Source organism: Neodiprion lecontei, chromosome 6, assembly GCF_021901455.1.
Source record: "Neodiprion lecontei isolate iyNeoLeco1 chromosome 6, iyNeoLeco1.1, whole genome shotgun sequence".
In the NCBI taxonomy this organism is placed as follows: domain Eukaryota; kingdom Metazoa; phylum Arthropoda; class Insecta; order Hymenoptera; family Diprionidae; genus Neodiprion; species Neodiprion lecontei.
The window spans coordinates 3,874,840-3,894,421 of NC_060265.1; the positions used below are offsets into that span (position 1 = coordinate 3,874,840).

Here is a 19,582-nt window from a genome sequence, read left to right on the forward strand (position 1 = left end):
GTGAGGGGGGAGGTGTGTTTTATTTGCATTTCGAGCCTCGATCGGTATGGGCACGCGAAATTTTGCATCGAAAAGAATTGCGCGTAAATGGGATTCGCGGCATTTGCCATTGTTCGATCCTTGCATCGCGTCGACGCCTCCTGCGGAAAATATTTAAATACTTTTGCGTAATACATATGCGCGGCAGGGGTGTCTCGATATAATAATCATCCTCTTGTCGTTGTCGTGAGACAATAGGGGAAATATGATTGTGGTCAGTTTTTCACGGCGTGTCAAGTTTTTCGTATCACACTGACGCGAAGAAAAAATATGGATAGTTGATAATAAAGCCACAACGAAGAAAAAAAAAATGGGAAAATCGATTGAGCTGAAACAATTAATTCTAGTACTTCCTACTAATAATCCGATATTCACGAAGATAAGAATGATGGTCAAGTAGATTTTCATTTTTACAAACAATTTATGGATCGCTCAAAACTGGTTTTGCTTAAAGTAGCTAATTAGTTCTTATTTCGGAAGAATAGTAACGATTGAATTTAAAATCATATAAATCCGTTTAATCATCCTTACGTGATACTTCTGGGCAAAAAATAAATCACATACGCAATACATTCTTTCGATTAGATTCTAGATGGCAAAACGTGAAAGCTAGTTGAAAACTCAACTCTGCAGTTTTCCTTTCTCTGGGCGATTACGGTAACCATCATTTTTCTACGAAAACCGAGGATCCGGAGATTGAAATAAATCTATATACCTACCTAATCTGCACATGCGCGCAGTTTAAATGTTGCCGGTTGCAGATCGTAAAGTACCTCGAGCAATGCAGGAGATGGGAATAAAACGGGGATATAACGACGCGGAAATCCGTCCCTGGTATATATCGGATGGTTGGAGGTTCGACTGATAAAAGTTAAACGCGCTTGCGAATTGCAGAGATGAAAAAGCGGGAAAGGACGAGCTGTAAAAACAAACCATGGTGGACAAAAAGAAGATAAGAAAAAAAAAAAAAAACAGAAGAAAAAAAAAATACCCGCAGGATCCTGGCGGAAGTAAAGGAAGGAAGGAAGGAAGGCGTCCGCGACAGGCTTACGAATTGCTGGCGCTGAGCAAACAGGACCTGCAACAGCTAGGGGTTGGTCCTCTCTCCCACATCGGAGAAGATAGGCCCTTTCATTAGAGTTCGGATCGCGTTACCGGCCGCGCAGCATAACGAGAGAAATGAAGGGTTGTCGCGCCGCCGCCGCCGCCGAGGGTCGCCGGAAAACGACCAGCAACACCGCCGCTGTCGGGGGCGGGAGACCCGAAGCCGACGAGCCCTCGTTGTTTACAGTTTCCCTCTAATTTTCCCCGGCAACACAGCGTGTATACACAAACACAGAGACAAACACACACGGACATCGCACGAACGAAAGGATCGCGTCCTCTCATTTGAATCGTACAACCGTGTTTTCTGCTTGTCGCTCTGCAGCTAAAACCTGAGCATTATATGTAGGTATGGTTCGATTCTGAATTAATTATTTTTTTTCTCTTCCTTCACCCCGTTCCTCTTGATTATTCTGTGATTCTGACGAAGGTAACGTTTTCAAATTAAATTTTCAAACAGATGCGGAACGTGGATAGATCGAGCTTGCGGTGTTATTGTAATCGTTGTTGGTCGCTGTCGCGTTCAGCGTTACGGGCGTTACAGCGCGCAGCTCGAACTCGCATTACGCCGCGGTGACCTATTTTATGCGATTTTAGTCGAACGAACTGAGTAACGACGTTCAGCCCCTAATGACCGTGGCAATTAGCCGAATGTATCGGGGGCAATGCCGTGTCACGGGAGCTTTCTATCTACCGTGTGTGAAATCGTACCTACAAGCGACACGATGCGCGTGGAGAAACCGGCTCGACTTTGCGCCGTGTGGTCGGTATTAATCACCTCGATGCGTTATTGCTCATTGCGTGTTCCGTAAGACCGGCGGTATTGTACGAGACCGACTATGCGGTTGCACAATTCCCGTATGCCTGCGGGCTGCGGGAGGGAATCTGCGAAGCGGCTCACTCCGCATCATTCTATCGAGATTCCCACGTTACGCACGGGATGTTATACCCGCCAATATCCGGCGCGGCGCGGTTAATCCTAAACAGCCAACAATAACCGGCCAGAGATCTTCGATTCCTGCACCCGGTTACTCGGGCCCCTTTGGGCATCCGGTCAGCTTCGCAATCATCATTCGATACCTCGTTCCCTGCTCACCCTCCGTCCTCAAACAGGGAGCAAAAAGGGATACGAGGTCGACGAACCACCGCGAATGTGAATCCTGATCATCACTGTCGTCCCGAAGAACCCTTGCAGCCTTTATCCTTAGTCACCATCGGCCAATACGTGAGGCAGAAGAAACCTGTCAACGGTTGATTATAACCCTGCGTGTGAATAAGCGTGATAATTTTAATTTTTTTGTTTTTTTCGTTACTTTTTACTACATCAAGGCAAAATCGACGCAGCTGTCCGACACCGACGTCCTGTCAACACTCGAGCCTTTATCCTGTACTCTGGATGCATTGACTGCAAACTCCCGGCGACTTGCGGAGGGTGGAGGGACGGAGGGACATTAAACTGTTGGACATTATCGGCGCTAGGCAGCGTCGGAACTGCGGCTATTATGGCGCGATCGCGAGCCTCTGACAAGTTTAATTACTGTGTGTGTAACGCGTATCTGCGTTGTACCACCTCGCGTAAACGTTATCGGCGGTCAGCCCCTGGCTGCGCTTGGTAATGGTTGCAGCGGCAGGCGAAGCGCAAAGTGGATAAAAGTGCCGGTTGTGTGTGCGCCACCGGATTCGACGTCAGAGGCACCGATTTCCGGGAGGGGAATCCGCGCCTGAGAGGATCCTGTTGATTGGAACAAGGTTACCGACCCTCGAGGTGAGACCAAAGAAATTCCTAAACCGCGAAACAAAAAGTTTAACTCGAATTCTCCTCGATTCGATAAACTCGCCTCCTGCATGTACCGGGAAAACTGATTCGGAGAAGGAAAGAGAGCCGTAAGTAGATCGTAACTACAAGTGTGGGTGTCTGATAGGAAATTGCAATCGGCGAGAGATTTTTATCGAAGCAAGCTTTTACTTTGAAGCACCGATCAGTTGTTACAAAAGGAAAATAAATCCGTCATCGCTCTCGATGAAGAGATGGGCCCGCAATAGCTTCGAGATACGAATAATCGATCGATGTCCGTGGACAGTCGCCGACTGTGACATCAATTGATCGCCTTTGCAGCCTTGTCAAAACGTCGACTAGACTCGGATGATGGGTTTGGCCCCGCTGACGCCATCCCGTTGCGTTCATCCGCAGTCACGGCTTTCGTATCTGCACAAGTGGAGGACGGGTGTCTGGCAGCGAGCGAATATGATGACACAGACGAGAGTTGACTGCCGTTAATTGAGCGGCGTGAAACGCGTATCATCAAAGATATTTGCATTACGTATACGAGGCTTTCGGTAGATTGCGACGATTTTTAACTTACGGTTCGAAGTGCCGTATCAACTGACTGTGATTCGTATTACCTGTAACAGAGGAGAAAATATCGTGTTGTTAGATACGGTGTAAGATAGAGCAGACGACGAGGGTGAAAAATTGGCGAAATAAAATCAAGCTCGAATTGCATTCACCCCGAGAATATTCTCGTTTCGTTGTCACTTCGATTCAGCTCTATACCAGACAGAATCGAGTGTCACGTAATATCATCGCCTGGCTTGGATTCACGCGCGAGATGTTTTCGCTCTTTGTAAACGTTCCCGGCGTTTGACAAGCGGTTTATGACACCCCTGTGTACAGACGCGAATTCGCTGTTTAAAACTTTTTTACCCTTCGTTAATTCAATTCGTTCGACAATGAGGCCCGTGCGCTGTTTTGCTCGATCAGAAATTGGGACATCGGCGCTCTCCCTTTTTCTGGCAAGCAAGCTATAACACACGCGTCTTCGAGGTAATAAGAATCAGATGTCAAGCTTCAAGCCGCAGTAATAGCGGAGGCGTAAGTAGGTGTCGTACCGTTGGTCGAGTGGTCCAAGTGTGTCGCCGGTCTGCCTGCTTCGTGGATCAAAGGAAAAACTGTTGGGAACGGAGACAGGGAGGAAAGGGGGATAGAGAGGATGGTACAAAATGGAGCATTGCCGGGGGTAGAATTTAGATTAAAAATCGCTGATATACCTTCGGAGGTGGGGGGACGTCTGCTTCGCTGCAGCAATATCAAGGTACACAACGGAGGGCGTCCGGCCGCCGCACCCGCCGCCTTCGGCTTTGAATTGAATAATACGCGATTCGAAACTGTCAGTTCAATAAACGGCGGCCCTTCGTACGAGCCGGAGAGAGGATTAGTCCGCCGGATCATGTTTCGTTCAAATTTCGATTTCCAAATAAGTTTGGCGCGGGGCGGGCTGATTGTTTATCGGGAATCCTTCCGGGTGCCCCGGGCAACCGCCTCGAACCACCCTTGACGTTGTTTTTCCTCGCTCTTATTCTTCCCGGCACACTCGGGAGATCGGATATCATACCTGCCACTTCTGGTGGACCGCCGCAACGGTCGAACGATCCCCGTCCCATTCCAGCCCCGTTTCTACTCCACCTGAGATCAGCCGCCATCTTTAATAACCGGAGTGCATCGAGTCCTGTCCAACTTAATACCATCAGCCTTATCACGTATCGATATTATATGACGGTGTGGCGTTACGGTGGGGATGAATGGAATTTTTTATGCCGATGGATTACCACCGCGCGGATCGATACGCTACCGTATCCAGCACCGTTTCTCGATTGCGGAAATCCAGTAGCTGTCCGCTAACTCTAACATGTCGTTAATACCGTGGAACTAACCACGAAGGATCGTGAAACCTGGTGAAGTATTCCTTTCGGCGAATGCGACATCCTGGAAAAAAATTCCCTCGTCTAATGCTCGTACCGTCGCAGCGAGTCTCGGTTAGGGGGGGTGGGGTGGGATTGGGGGGGGGGGGGAGGAAAAGAAGGATCCAAGGGTGGCGAGAAAGACTCCCGTGGGTGCAATTGTCGCGGTGCAAATTACCACCGACGGTGAGGCCGGGTCAAACCTTGCCATCGGAAGCCGAGCTCCCCGGGAAGTTTGGTATCGCTAAGGTGGTGGTATTAGCAAAAGGTCGCGAAAAAATTTCAAGACAGCAACGGTTTTTAAATTACGGACTACCGCGTCCCGGGGCTCGTCGCTCTTTCGCCGGTCCAATCTGAAGGTCCGCTGACTTTTTCCTGCTCTTGAATTCACCTCGGCTGATATAATAAACCGCCAGATGTCACCGGCTGCACGTGGCCCACAATTTTACTAATTCATTTTTCACCTCCTGCTCCTTGCAACGCGACAGTGTGGGTGTCGGAAAATTAGTCGGTTATATTTTTCCTCGACATTCAAATCGCCGTTTCGATGATCCTTGAGCAGCTGCGTCGAGATGGAAAACTCCTTCTTCGACTCCGTACGGTGACGGTTTTTACATCCCTGCAGGGCAATGCAAACACTTGACGTTTAACACGGAATGCAATCTTGTAATGACGAGCTAAAAATGCACCCTACCAATTTCACACGTATTACCGCAAGAATGTGGACACGGAGAGGGCGCTGGGCTTCCTCCGCGTTCTGGGCTCCGTGGATGCGCGAAAATAATTTTACAAATTCCCCCCGGGAATGTGGTACGTTCCTTTTTTTCCCCACTTGGATTGTTTTATTTTCCACGAACTCGTGTGATTTGTGATCCGTTTTTTTGCCCAATTTTCAGCGGGTGATGATGTGATCCGTAATAGACAATATTTGCAATAATAATTGGTGTACATTTTTCTCTTCATTTGTCTACTTCGCCCTAGTTTTATGCTATGACAATGTGCAGCAAGTATTAGGTACGCAGAGTCTCTCGCGACAATAAGTCGAAAGATTTTTCATCGCCCGTTAAAAATCGTTTAGCCTTTTAAGCCAAAGAGGAAGGGAAAGCGGCCACTTTCGTCTCGGATATAAAAGACTTGAGAAACAATGGGGTAACAGCTTTGTCCCTTTTGTTGGCTAAGTTAAATTTTTCTCTCTTTTCCACCCTCCGAGCATTTCGTCGTTTCATTCGGGCAGCGTGCGAGGGCGGTGTTCGATAATCGCGTAGCCGATGCCGGGAGGCTCCAGCAGTTATATGCGAAGAGTCTGATATACCAGGCGCGGGTAATAATCGTAATCAACAAACCTATTACCGACCGCAGTAATTTAAACTTTCCGCCCCAAATATTATCTAGCCGGCACCATCCAATTTAAAGTTTTCTATTTGAAAATCTGAATCAGTCTCTGCGGCACGGCGCTTTTCCGTATCCCGGAGGCAGATCGAGGCGTACAGCTCGTGCATATAACACCCGCTCTATTATTCGTCATTTCCGTCTATCCTTGTAGCGTTTATTAATCCAGGGTAAATCGTCCCGTGTACAAGTGAACTTTTCGGGATTGCGGGAAGAATTTAACAGAGCACACAGGAGAGAAGATAACAAAGGCGAACTACTGCGAGGGTGAAAAATAATGAAAAAATAAACTAGAAGCGGGAATATAAATATCCGTGGGACCGCGGAATGTTGGGTAAAGTATACGTCTCTACAATTGGAATTGGAAACTTTATTTTGTTTAACAAGTCCTTTAACATGACCTTGTCGAGAAGACTGTTGAGAGAAAAATAAAGCCGGAGGCAGAAAGAATAACGAGCATGAAAGTTGAAATTACGGGGACAACGAACCCCGCGCAAGTTCAGAGTTAGTGATTCATTCAAAAAGTTTTGACGAATCTTAAGTCTTTGAGTTTGCGGGGGGCAGCGGCTGTCCGACCCGGTTGAATCTAATTAAAAGTAATTATTTCCTAAAAAGCATCCTTGAACACGGAGGGGTGGCGAAAAAGGGGGGATGCAATCTTGGGGTGAGAACGTTCTGCCGTTTACATCTTTCTCTTTTTCTTATTTCTCCTCCCTTCGGCCCCGCAACGCCGCCATGTCGACATCGTCTCTTACGGGGCTGCCGCTGCAGCGGCGGACGGAATGAAAAAGGGGAGGCAGGCCCGAGTGATTCTTAATCTCTCGCACCAGCTGAATTTTTAGTTGACCATAGTTACGAGGTTTAATCTTGTCAAGCGGGTGTTCCTCCACTTTTCACGGGGGTTGATGATCTTCCTGAAAGGGAAGAGAAACGCCGCGGAAGGAACTGCGAGTGTAACGGCGAATTTTCCGAGTAGCTATTCTCTCTTTGTCTCATCGGCTGTAGTAATTATTCGGTATTAATTTTGCAACAGTACGAGATTTCGAAAAATCGATTCAGGTATATCCAATAGTCAACCGCGGCTCGATCGGCCAACGGACAAACGAATACTTCCAAGAAACACTACTCGCAGTGCCATCTGAGCCCTGTTGGATCCACTTCGTCCGATGTTACGCAAATTGGTTCAATCCTCGTAACATCGTCGTATTAATCATAGGAGGGAAGGAGATGCGAGGGTTAAGGGCGGGTTGAGCTTCGCTGGGCTTCCAGCCCCGCTTCGTCCTGGGCAACGGCCTCATCCCTGTTTCTAGCCCCTTACCGCCGACTCTGGATGATATATTTGGCGCTGAATGTAATTTGAAGGATATACACCCTCTCCAACTACTTGCCCTATCTATTTCGCCGCCTTGCTTCCCCTCGCCGTGCCTCGCTTGCCGCGATCTACGAACATTTTACGTTGAATCAAATGTTTCGTGATTTCTGGCGTCAATCGGGTGCGGTATATTACCGCGATCAACTTTATCTCTCTTCACTGACCGTTGCTGTTTCCTCTTACTGTATAACAATAATATCAGTGAAAAATTGCCCGACCATGCTGCGCTGCGGCGGAATCGAGATCAGTTTTCTATCACCGTCTGTTCTAAAAACTCACTGACAATTGACAACGTAATGAAAAATATAGTGAAAACGGAGAAAAAAATTACCTACTACTGCTGTAAAATGACGAGTAACAACATTTTCATTTCAGGATTGATTTGTACGACACTTCCTGGATTAATTCGACCCTCAGGAGTGCAAGAACGGAATCAAAAACCACGAACGACCAAGAGTTAAGGAAATGCAATAAAACTTCGGTAAAATTTGATTAGTTTATTCAGTTGATACAGGTTACATAAAATACATAATACATCATATGCCAGTAGAGTTGCACTGATATGCAGGTCAAGAACCGTGGTACTGGTTGAGACTATGTAAATAATTATATAATATAAAGAATATCATGTTCTACTTAACACGATGTATACTGTAAACGTATTTCTTGAAATAAATATAGTAAGATTTGTTATGAAATGTTTGATCACATTGTTGTATTCCTCTTTGTCTTTGGCTATATTTATGCTCGCCGACTATTGATGAATTACTACACACTAACACCCTTTCACCTGTACTGAGAAAGAGACACGTTCAGTGATCAAAAGCTTTGGGTGACGAATTTGCGATTTTCGTATCCCATATTTCGTAGAATCCGACGGAGAAATTCAATCGATAAGGGCCGAGTTTGTTCTTTATTTTCGAAGCCGGAAATTTTTCGTTTCGGATTCAATATGTATGTTACATTCCTGATTAACTGAACCCCTAGGAACTCCATAGATGAAGCAGAAAAAGCGAGGGACCAACAGCTGAGAAACTGAGAAGAGAATCTATCGTTTTTCGGCTGTAACTTTCGATGCGTTGATCGCAGCGTATTGGGACTGCGCCCAATCGATTTCTCTCCCAAAATTACGTCGGAATAGCGCCGGAAAGACTTGATTCCAGCACTTTTCAAAATCGCGAAAATTTTCGCCAAAAATACAAAGGGGTTAACCTTCCTTTTTTTTTCACCAAAAAATTTTTCGTCTCAGAATCGATTCGTATGACTCTTTCCCGACCAATTGGACCCCAAGGAACTCAGAAAACGCAGCGAAAAGAGCGTGGGATCAACAGAAGCGAAATGACGAAGGAAAAAGCACCTGCTGAAAAATGTCGAAAATTCAGGTTTTCGTTTTTTGGCTGTAACTTTCGATGCGTTGATCGCAGCGTATTGGGACTGCGCCCAATCGATTTCTCTCGCAAAATTACGTCAGAATAGCGCCAGAAAGACTTGATTCCAGCACTTTTCAAAATCGCGAAAATTTTCGCCAAAAATACAAAGGGGTTAACCTTCCTTTTTTTTTCACCAAAAAATTTTTCGTCTCAGAATCGATTCGTATGACTCTTTCCCGACCAATTGGACCCCAAGGAACTCAGAAAACGCAGCGAAAAGAGCGTGGGATCAACAGAAGCGAAATGACGAAGGAAAAAGCACCTGCTGAAAAATGTCGAAAATTCAGGTTTTCGTTTTTTGGCTGTAACTTTCGATGCGTTGATCGCAGCGTATTGGGACTGCGCCCAATCGATTTCTCTCGCAAAATTACGTCGGAATAGCGCCAGAAAGACTTGATTCCAGCACTTTTCAAAATCGCGAAAATTTTCGCCAAAAATACAAAGGGGTTAACCTTCCTTTTTTTTTCACCAAAAAATTTTTCGTCTCAGAATCGATTCGTATGACTCTTTCCCGACCAATTGGACCCCAAGGAACTCAGAAAACGCAGCGAAAAGAGCGTGGGATCAACAGAAGCGAAATGACGAAGGAAAAAGCACCTGCTGAAAAATGTCGAAAATTCAGGTTTTCGTTTTTTGGCTGTAACTTTCGATGCGTTGATCGCAGCGTATTGGGACTGCGCCCAATCGATTTCTCTCGCAAAATTACGTCGGAATAGCGCCAGAAAGACTTGATTCCAGCACTTTTCAAAATCGCGAAAATTTTCGCCAAAAATACAAAGGGGTTAACCTTCCTTTTTTTTTCACCAAAAAATTTTTCGTCTCAGAATCGATTCGTATGACTCTTTCCCGACCAATTGGACCCCAAGGAACTCAGAAAACGCAGCGAAAAGAGCGTGGGATCAACAGAAGCGAAATGACGAAGGAAAAAGCACCTGCTGAAAAATGTCGAAAATTCAGGTTTTCGTTTTTTGGCTGTAACTTTCGATGCGTTGATCGCAGCGTATTGGGACTGCGCCCAATCGATTTCTCTCGCAAAATTACGTCGGAATAGCGCCAGAAAGACTTGATTCCAGCACTTTTCAAAATCGCGAAAATTTTCGCCAAAAATACAAAGGGGTTAACCTTCCTTTTTTTTTCACCAAAAAATTTTTCGTCTCAGAATCGATTCGTATGACTCTTTCCCGACCAATTGGACCCCAAGGAACTCAGAAAACGCAGCGAAAAGAGCGTGGGATCAACAGAAGCGAAATGACGAAGGAAAAAGCACCTGCTGAAAAATGTCGAAAATTCAGGTTTTCGTTTTTTGGCTGTAACTTTCGATGCGTTGATCGCAGCGTATTGGGACTGCGCCCAATCGATTTCTCTCGCAAAATTACGTCGGAATAGCGCCAGAAAGACTTGATTCCAGCACTTTTCAAAATCGCGAAAATTTTCGCCAAAAATACAAAGGGGTTAACCTTCCTTTTTTTTTCACCAAAAAATTTTTCGTCTCAGAATCGATTCGTATGACTCTTTCCCGACCAATTGGACCCCAAGGAACTCAGAAAACGCAGCGAAAAGAGCGTGGGATCAACAGAAGCGAAATGACGAAGGAAAAAGCACCTGCTGAAAAATGTCGAAAATTCAGGTTTTCGTTTTTTGGCTGTAACTTTCGATGCGTTGATCGCAGCGTATTGGGACTGCGCCCAATCGATTTATCTCGCAAAATTACGTCGGAATAGCGCCAGAAAGACTTGATTCCAGCACTTTTCAAAATCGCGAAAATTTTCGCCAAAAATACAAAGGGGTTAACCTTCCTTTTTTTTTCACCAAAAAATTTTTCGTCTCAGAATCGATTCGTATGACTCTTTCCCGACCAATTGGACCCCAAGGAACTCAGAAAACGCAGCGAAAAGAGCGTGGGATCAACAGAAGCGAAATGACGAAGGAAAAAGCACCTGCTGAAAAATGTCGAAAATTCAGGTTTTCGTTTTTTGGCTGTAACTTTCGATGCGTTGATCGCAGCGTATTGGGACTGCGCCCAATCGATTTCTCTCGCAAAATGACGTCGGAATAGCGCCAGAAAGACTTGATTCCAGCACTTTTCAAAATCGCGAAAATTTTCGCCAAAAATACAAAGGGGTTAACCTTCCTTTTTTTTTCACCAAAAAATTTTTCGTCTCAGAATCGATTCGTATGACTCTTTCCCGACCAATTGGACCCCAAGGAACTCAGAAAACGCAGCGAAAAGAGCGTGGGATCAACAGAAGCGAAATGACGAAGGAAAAAGCACCTGCTGAAAAATGTCGAAAATTCAGGTTTTCGTTTTTTGGCTGTAACTTTCGATGCGTTGATCGCAGCGTATTGGTACTGCGCCCAATCGATTTCTCTCGCAAAATTACGTCGGAATAGCGCCAGAAAGACTTGATTCCAGCACTTTTCAAAATCGCGAAAATTTTCGCCAAAAATACAAAGGGGTTAACCTTCCTTTTTTTTTCACCAAAAAATTTTTCGTCTCAGAATCGATTCGTATGACTCTTTCCCGACCAATTGGACCCCAAGGAACTCAGAAAACGCAGCGAAAAGAGCGTGGGATCAACAGAAGCGAAATGACGAAGGAAAAAGCACCTGCTGAAAAATGTCGAAAATTCAGGTTTTCGTTTTTTGGCTGTAACTTTCGATGCGTTGATCGCAGCGTATTGGGACTGCGCCCAATCGATTTCTCTCGCAAAATTACGTCGGAATAGCGCCAGAAAGACTTGATTCCAGCACTTTTCAAAATCGCGAAAATTTTCGCCAAAAATACAAAGGGGTTAACCTTCCTTTTTTTTTCACCAAAAAATTTTTCGTCTCAGAATCGATTCGTATGACTCTTTCCCGACCAATTGGACCCCAAGGAACTCAGAAAACGCAGCGAAAAGAGCGTGGGATCAACAGAAGCGAAATGACGAAGGAAAAAGCACCTGCTGAAAAATGTCGAAAATTCGGGTTTTCGTTTTTTGGCTGTAACTTTCGATGCGTTGATCGCAGCGTAGTGGGACTGCGCCCAATCGATTTCTCTCGCAAAATTACGTCGGAATAGCGCCAGAAAGACTTGACTCCAGCACTTTTCAAAATCGCGAAAATTTTCGCCAAAAATACAAAGGGGTTAACCTTCCTTTTTTTTTCACCAAAAAATTTTTCGTCTCAGAATCGATTCGTATGACTCTTTCCCGACCAATTGGACCCCAAGGAACTCAGAAAACGCAGCGAAAAGAGCGTGGAATCAACAGAAGCGAAATGACGAAGAAAAAAGCACCTGCTGAAAAATGTCGAAAATTCAGGTTTTCGTTTTTTGGCTGTAACTTTCGATGCGTTGATCGCAGCGTATTGGGACTGCGCCCAATCGATTTCTCTCGCAAAATTACGTCGGAATAGCGCCAGAAAGACTTGATTCCAGCACTTTTCAAAATCGCGAAAATTTTCGCCAAAAATACAAAGGGGTTAACCTTCCTTTTTTTTTCACCAAAAAATTTTTCGTCTCAGAATCGATTCGTATGACTCTTTCCCGACCAATTGGACCCCAAGGAACTCAGAAAACGCAGCGAAAAGAGCGTGGGATCAACAGAAGCGAAATGACGAAGGAAAAAGCACCTGCTGAAAAATGTCGAAAATTCAGGTTTTCGTTTTTTGGCTGTAACTTTCGATGCGTTGATCGCAGCGTATTGGGACTGCGCCCAATCGATTTCTCTCGCAAAATTACGTCGGAATAGCGCCAGAAAGACTTGATTCCAGCACTTTTCGAAATCGCGAAAATTTTCGCCAAAAATACAAAGGGGTTAACCTTCCTTTTTTTTTCACCAAAAAATTTTTCGTCTCAGAATCGATTCGTATGACTCTTTCCCGACCAATTGGACCCCAAGGAACTCAGAAAACGCAGCGAAAAGAGCGTGGGATCAACAGAAGCGAAATGACGAAGGAAAAAGCACCTGCTGAAAAATGTCGAAAATTCAGGTTTTCGTTTTTTGGCTGTAACTTTCGATGCGTTGATCGCAGCGTATTGGGACTGCGCCCAATCGATTTATCTCGCAAAATTACGTCGGAATAGCGCCAGAAAGACTTGATTCCAGCACTTTTCAAAATCGCGAAAATTTTCGCCAAAAATACAAAGGGGTTAACCTTCCTTTTTTTTTCACCAAAAAATTTTTCGTCTCAGAATCGATTCGTATGACTCTTTCCCGACCAATTGGACCCCAAGGAACTCAGAAAACGCAGCGAAAAGAGCGTGGGATCAACAGAAGCGAAATGACGAAGGAGAAAGCACCTGCTGAAAAATGTCGAAAATTCAGGTTTTCGTTTTTTGGCTGTAACTTTCGATGCGTTGATCGCAGCGTATTGGGACTGCGCCCAATCGATTTCTCTCGCAAAATTACGTCGGAACAGCGCCAGAAAGACTTGATTCCAGCACTTTTCAAAATCGCGAAAATTTTCGCCAAAAATACAAAGGGGTTAACCTTCCTTTTTTTTTCACCAAAAAATTTTTCGTCTCAGAATCGATTCGTATGACTCTTTCCCGACCAATTGGACCCCAAGGAACTCAGAAAACGCAGCGAAAAGAGCGTGGAATCAACAGAAGCGAAATGACGAAGAAAAAAGCACCTGCTGAAAAATGTCGAAAATTCAGGTTTTCGTTTTTTGGCTGTAACTTTCGATGCGTTGATCGCAGCGTATTGGGACTGCGCCCAATCGATTTCTCTCGCAAAATTACGTCGGAATAGCGCCAGAAAGACTTGATTCCAGCACTTTTCGAAATCGCGAAAATTTTTGCCAAAAATACAAAGGGGTTAACCTTCCTTTTTTTTTCACCAAAAAATTTTTCGTCTCAGAATCGATTCGTATGACTCTTTCCCGACCAATTGGACCCCAAGGAACTCAGAAAACGCAGCGAAAAGAGCGTGGGATCAACAGAAGCGAAATGACGAAGGAAAAAGCACCTGCTGAAAAATGTCGAAAATTCAGGTTTTCGTTTTTTGGCTGTAACTTTCGATGCGTTGATCGCAGCGTATTGGGACTGCGCCCAATCGATTTCTCTCGCAAAATTACGTCGGAATAGCGCCAGAAAGACTTGATTCCAGCACTTTTCGAAATCGCGAAAATTTTCGCCAAAAATACAAAGGGGTTAACCTTCCTTTTTTTTTCACCAAAAAATTTTTCGTCTCAGAATCGATTCGTATGACTCTTTCCCGACCAATTGGACCCCAAGGAACTCAGAAAACGCAGCGAAAAGAGCGTGGGATCAACAGAAGCGAAATGACGAAGGAAAAAGCACCTGCTGAAAAATGTCGAAAATTCAGGTTTTCGTTTTTTGGCTGTAACTTTCGATGCGTTGATCGCAGCGTATTGGGACTGCGCCCAATCGATTTCTCTCGCAAAATTACGTCGGAATAGCGCCAGAAAGACTTGATTCCAGCACTTTTCAAAATCGCGAAAATTTTCGCCAAAAATACAAAGGGGTTAACCTTCCTTTTTTTTTCACCAAAAAATTTTTCGTCTCAGAATCGATTCGTATGACTCTTTCCCGACCAATTGGACCCCAAGGAACTCAGAAAACGCAGCGAAAAGAGCGTGGGATCAACAGAAGCGAAATGACGAAGGAAAAAGCACCTGCTGAAAAATGTCGAAAATTCAGGTTTTCGTTTTTTGGCTGTAACTTTCGATGCGTTGATCGCAGCGTATTGGGACTGCGCCCAATCGATTTATCTCGCAAAATTACGTCAGAATAGCGCCAGAAAGACTTGATTCCAGCACTTTTCAAAATCGCGAAAATTTTCGCCAAAAATACAAAGGGGTTAACCTTCCTTTTTTTTTCACCAAAAAATTTTTCGTCTCAGAATCGATTCGTATGACTCTTTCCCGACCAATTGGACCCCAAGGAACTCAGAAAACGCAGCGAAAAGAGCGTGGGATCAACAGAAGCGAAATGACGAAGGAAAAAGCACCTGCTGAAAAATGTCGAAAATTCAGGTTTTCGTTTTTTGGCTGTAACTTTCGATGCGTTGATCGCAGCGTATTGGGACTGCGCCCAATCGATTTCTCTCGCAAAATTACGTCGGAATAGCGCCAGAGAGACTTGATTCCAGCACTTTTCGAAATCGCGAAAATTTTCGCCAAAAATACAAAGGGGTTAACCTTCCTTTTTTTTTGACCAAAAAATTTTTCGTCTCAGAATCGATTCGTATGACTCTTTCCCGACCAATTGGACCCCAAGGAACTCAGAAAACGCAGCGAAAAGAGCGTGGGATCAACAGAAGCGAAATGACGAAGGAAAAAGCACCTGCTGAAAAATGTCGAAAATTCAGGTTTTCGTTTTTTGGCTGTAACTTTCGATGCGTTGATCGCAGCGTATTGGGACTGCGCCCAATCGATTTCTCTCGCAAAATTACGTCGGAATAGCGCCAGAAAGACTTGATTCCAGCACTTTTCAAAATCGCGAAAATTTTCGCCAAAAATACAAAGGGGTTAACCTTCCTTTTTTTTTCACCAAAAAATTTTTCGTCTCAGAATCGATTCGGATGACTCTTTCCCGACCAATTGGACCCCAAGGAACTCAGAAAACGCAGCGAAAAGAGCGTGGGATCAACAGAAGCGAAATGACGAAGGAAAAAGCACCTGCTGAAAAATGTCGAAAATTCAGGTTTTCGTTTTTTGGCTGTAACTTTCGATGCGTTGATCGCAGCGTATTGGGACTGCGCCCAATCGATTTCTCTCGCAAAATTACGTCGGAATAGCGCCAGAAAGACTTGATTCCAGCACTTTTCAAAATCGCGAAAATTTTCGCCAAAAATACAAAGGGGTTAACCTTCCTTTTTTTTTCACCAAAAAATTTTTCGTCTCAGAATCGATTCGTATGACTCTTTCCCGACCAATTGGACCCCAAGGAACTCAGAAAACGCAGCGAAAAGAGCGTGGGATCAACAGAAGCGAAATGACGAAGGAAAAAGCACCTGCTGAAAAATGTCGAAAATTCAGGTTTTCGTTTTTTGGCTGTAACTTTCGATGCGTTGATCGCAGCGTATTGGGACTGCGCCCAATCGATTTCTCTCGCAAAATTACGTCGGAATAGCGCCAGAAAGACTTGATTCCAGCACTTTTCAAAATCGCGAAAATTTTCGCCAAAAATACAAAGGGGTTAACCTTCCTTTTTTTTTCACCAAAAAATTTTTCGTCTCAGAATCGATTCGTATGACTCTTTCCCGACCAATTGGACCCCGAGGAACTCAGAAAACGCAGCGAAAAGAGCGTGGGATCAACAGAAGCGAAATGACGAAGGAAAAAGCACCTGCTGAAAAATGTCGAAAATTCAGGTTTTCGTTTTTTGGCTGTAACTTTCGATGCGTTGATCGCAGCGTATTGGGACTGCGCCCAATCGATTTATCTCGCAAAATTACGTCGGAATAGCGCCAGAAAGACTTGATTCCAGCACTTTTCAAAATCGCGAAAATTTTCGCCAAAAATACAAAGGGGTTAACCTTCCTTTTTTTTTCACCAAAAAATTTTTCGTCTCAGAATCGATTCGTATGACTCTTTCCCGACCAATTGGACCCCAAGGAACTCAGAAAACGCAGCGAAAAGAGCGTGGGATCAACAGAAGCGAAATGACGAAGGAAAAAGCACCTGCTGAAAAATGTCGAAAATTCAGGTTTTCGTTTTTTGGCTGTAACTTTCGATGCGTTGATCGCAGCGTATTGGGACTGCGCCCAATCGATTTCTCTCGCAAAATGACGTCGGAATAGCGCCAGAAAGACTTGATTCCAGCACTTTTCAAAATCGCGAAAATTTTCGCCAAAAATACAAAGGGGTTAACCTTCCTTTTTTTTTCACCAAAAAATTTTTCGTCTCAGAATCGATTCGTATGACTCTTTCCCGACCAATTGGACCCCAAGGAACTCAGAAAACGCAGCGAAAAGAGCGTGGGATCAACAGAAGCGAAATGACGAAGGAAAAAGCACCTGCTGAAAAATGTCGAAAATTCAGGTTTTCGTTTTTTGGCTGTAACTTTCGATGCGTTGATCGCAGCGTATTGGTACTGCGCCCAATCGATTTCTCTCGCAAAATTACGTCGGAATAGCGCCAGAAAGACTTGATTCCAGCACTTTTCAAAATCGCGAAAATTTTCGCCAAAAATACAAAGGGGTTAACCTTCCTTTTTTTTTCACCAAAAAATTTTTCGTCTCAGAATCGATTCGTATGACTCTTTCCCGACCAATTGGACCCCAAGGAACTCAGAAAACGCAGCGAAAAGAGCGTGGGATCAACAGAAGCGAAATGACGAAGGAAAAAGCACCTGCTGAAAAATGTCGAAAATTCGGGTTTTCGTTTTTTGGCTGTAACTTTCGATGCGTTGATCGCAGCGTAGTGGGACTGCGCCCAATCGATTTCTCTCGCAAAATTACGTCGGAATAACGCCAGAAAGACTTGATTCCAGCACTTTTCAAAATCGCGAAAATTTTCGCCAAAAATACAAAGGGGTTAACCTTCCTTTTTTTTTCACCAAAAAATTTTTCGTCTCAGAATCGATTCGTATGACTCTTTCCCGACCAATTGGACCCCAAGGAACTCAGAAAACGCAGCGAAAAGAGCGTGGAATCAACAGAAGCGAAATGACGAAGAAAAAAGCACCTGCTGAAAAATGTCGAAAATTCAGGTTTTCGTTTTTTGGCTGTAACTTTCGATGCGTTGATCGCAGCGTATTGGGACTGCGCCCAATCGATTTCTCTCGCAAAATTACGTCGGAATAGCGCCAGAAAGACTTGATTCCAGCACTTTTCGAAATCGCGAAAATTTTCGCCAAAAATACAAAGGGGTTAACCTTCCTTTTTTTTTCACCAAAAAATTTTTCGTCTCAGAATCGATTCGTATGACTCTTTCCCGACCAATTGGACCCCAAGGAACTCAGAAAACGCAGCGAAAAGAGCGTGGGATCAACAGAAGCGAAATGACGAAGGAAAAAGCACCTGCTGAAAAATGTCGAAAATTCAGGTTTTCGTTTTTTGGCTGTAACTTTCGATGCGTTGATCGCAGCGTATTGGGACTGCGCCCAATCGATTTCTCTCGCAAAATTACGTCGGAATAGCGCCAGAGAGACTTGATTCCAGCACTTTTCGAAATCGCGAAAATTTTCGCCAAAAATACAAAGGGGTTAACCTTCCTTTTTTTTTGACCAAAAAATTTTTCGTCTCAGAATCGATTCGTATGACTCTTTCCCGACCAATTGGACCCCAAGGAACTCAGAAAACGCAGCGAAAAGAGCGTGGGATCAACAGAAGCGAAATGACGAAGGAAAAAGCACCTGCTGAAAAATGTCGAAAATTCAGGTTTTCGTTTTTTGGCTGTAACTTTCGATGCGTTGATCGCAGCGTATTGGGACTGCGCCCAATCGATTTCTCTCGCAAAATTACGTCGGAATAGCGCCAGAAAGACTTGATTCCAGCACTTTTCAAAATCGCGAAAATTTTCGCCAAAAATACAAAGGGGTTAACCTTCCTTTTTTTTTCACCAAAAAATTTTTCGTCTCAGAATCGATTCGTATGACTCTTTCCCGACCAATTGGACCCCAAGGAACTCAGAAAACGCAGCGAAAAGAGCGTGGGATCAACAGAAGCGAAATGACGAAGGAAAAAGCACCTGCTGAAAAATGTCGAAAATTCAGGTTTTCGTTTTTTGGCTGTAACTTTCGATGCGTTGATCGCAGCGTATTGGGACTGCGCCCAATCGATTTCTCTCGCAAAATTACGTCGGAATAGCGCCAGAAAGACTTGATTCCAGCACTTTTCGAAATCGCGAAAATTTTCGCCAAAAATACAAAGGGGTTAACCTTCCTTTTTTTTTCACCAAAAAATTTTTCGTCTCAGAATCGATTCGTATGACTCTTTCCCGACCAATTGGACCCCAAGGAACTCAGAAAACGCAGCGAAAAGAGCGTGGGATCAACAGAAGCGAAATGACGAAGGAAAAAGCACCTGCTGGAAAATGTCGAAAATTCAGGTTTTCGTTTTTTGGCTGTAACTTTCGATGCGTTGATCGCAGCGTATTGGGACTGCGCCCAATCGATTTCTCTCGCAAAATTACGTCGGAATAGCGCCAGAAAGACTTGATTCCAGCACTTTTCGAAATCGCGAAAATTTTCGCCAAAAATACAAAGGGGTTAACCTTCCTTTTTTTTTCACCAAAAAATTTTTCGTCTCAGAATCGATTCGTATGACTCTTTCCCGACCAATTGGACCCCAAGGAACTCAGAAAACGCAGCGAAAAGAGCGTGGGATCAACAGAAGCGAAATGACGAAGGAAAAAGCACCTGCTGAAAAATGTCGAAAATTCAGGTTTTCGTTTTTTGGCTGTAACTTTCGATGCGTTGATCGCAGCGTATTGGGACTGCGCCCAATCGATTTCTCTCGCAAAATTACGTCGGAATAGCGCCAGAAAGACTTGATTCCAGCACTTTTCAAAATCGCGAAAATTTTCGCCAAAAATACAAAGGGGTTAACCTTCCTTT

The 19,582-nt window shown here is 44.4% G+C and overlaps 2 protein-coding genes across 8 annotated transcripts in view; one reads left to right on the plus strand and one right to left on the minus strand.

Annotated features, from left to right (window-relative positions):
• The window catches only part of LOC124294944, a 209,850-nt gene extending 201,516 nt beyond the window's left edge, over nucleotides 1-8,334 (plus strand). The window contains exon 7 of one of the 2 annotated variants that reach the window (XR_006904843.1): nucleotides 8,018-8,301. Coding sequence is in view for 1 of the 2 variants with exons in the window: in XM_046742601.1 (XP_046598557.1) it covers nucleotides 8,018-8,023 (6 nt within the window). In the remaining variant the exon portion in view is untranslated. Of the gene's footprint in view, nucleotides 1-8,017 lie in introns of both variants that reach the window. The other variant, XM_046742601.1, reaches the window with a different exon arrangement.
• Nucleotides 1-19,582, minus strand: part of LOC107221027 (teneurin-a) — a 504,979-nt gene that overhangs the window by 191,488 nt on the left and 293,909 nt on the right. The gene's annotated exons all lie outside the window — the stretch shown is intronic.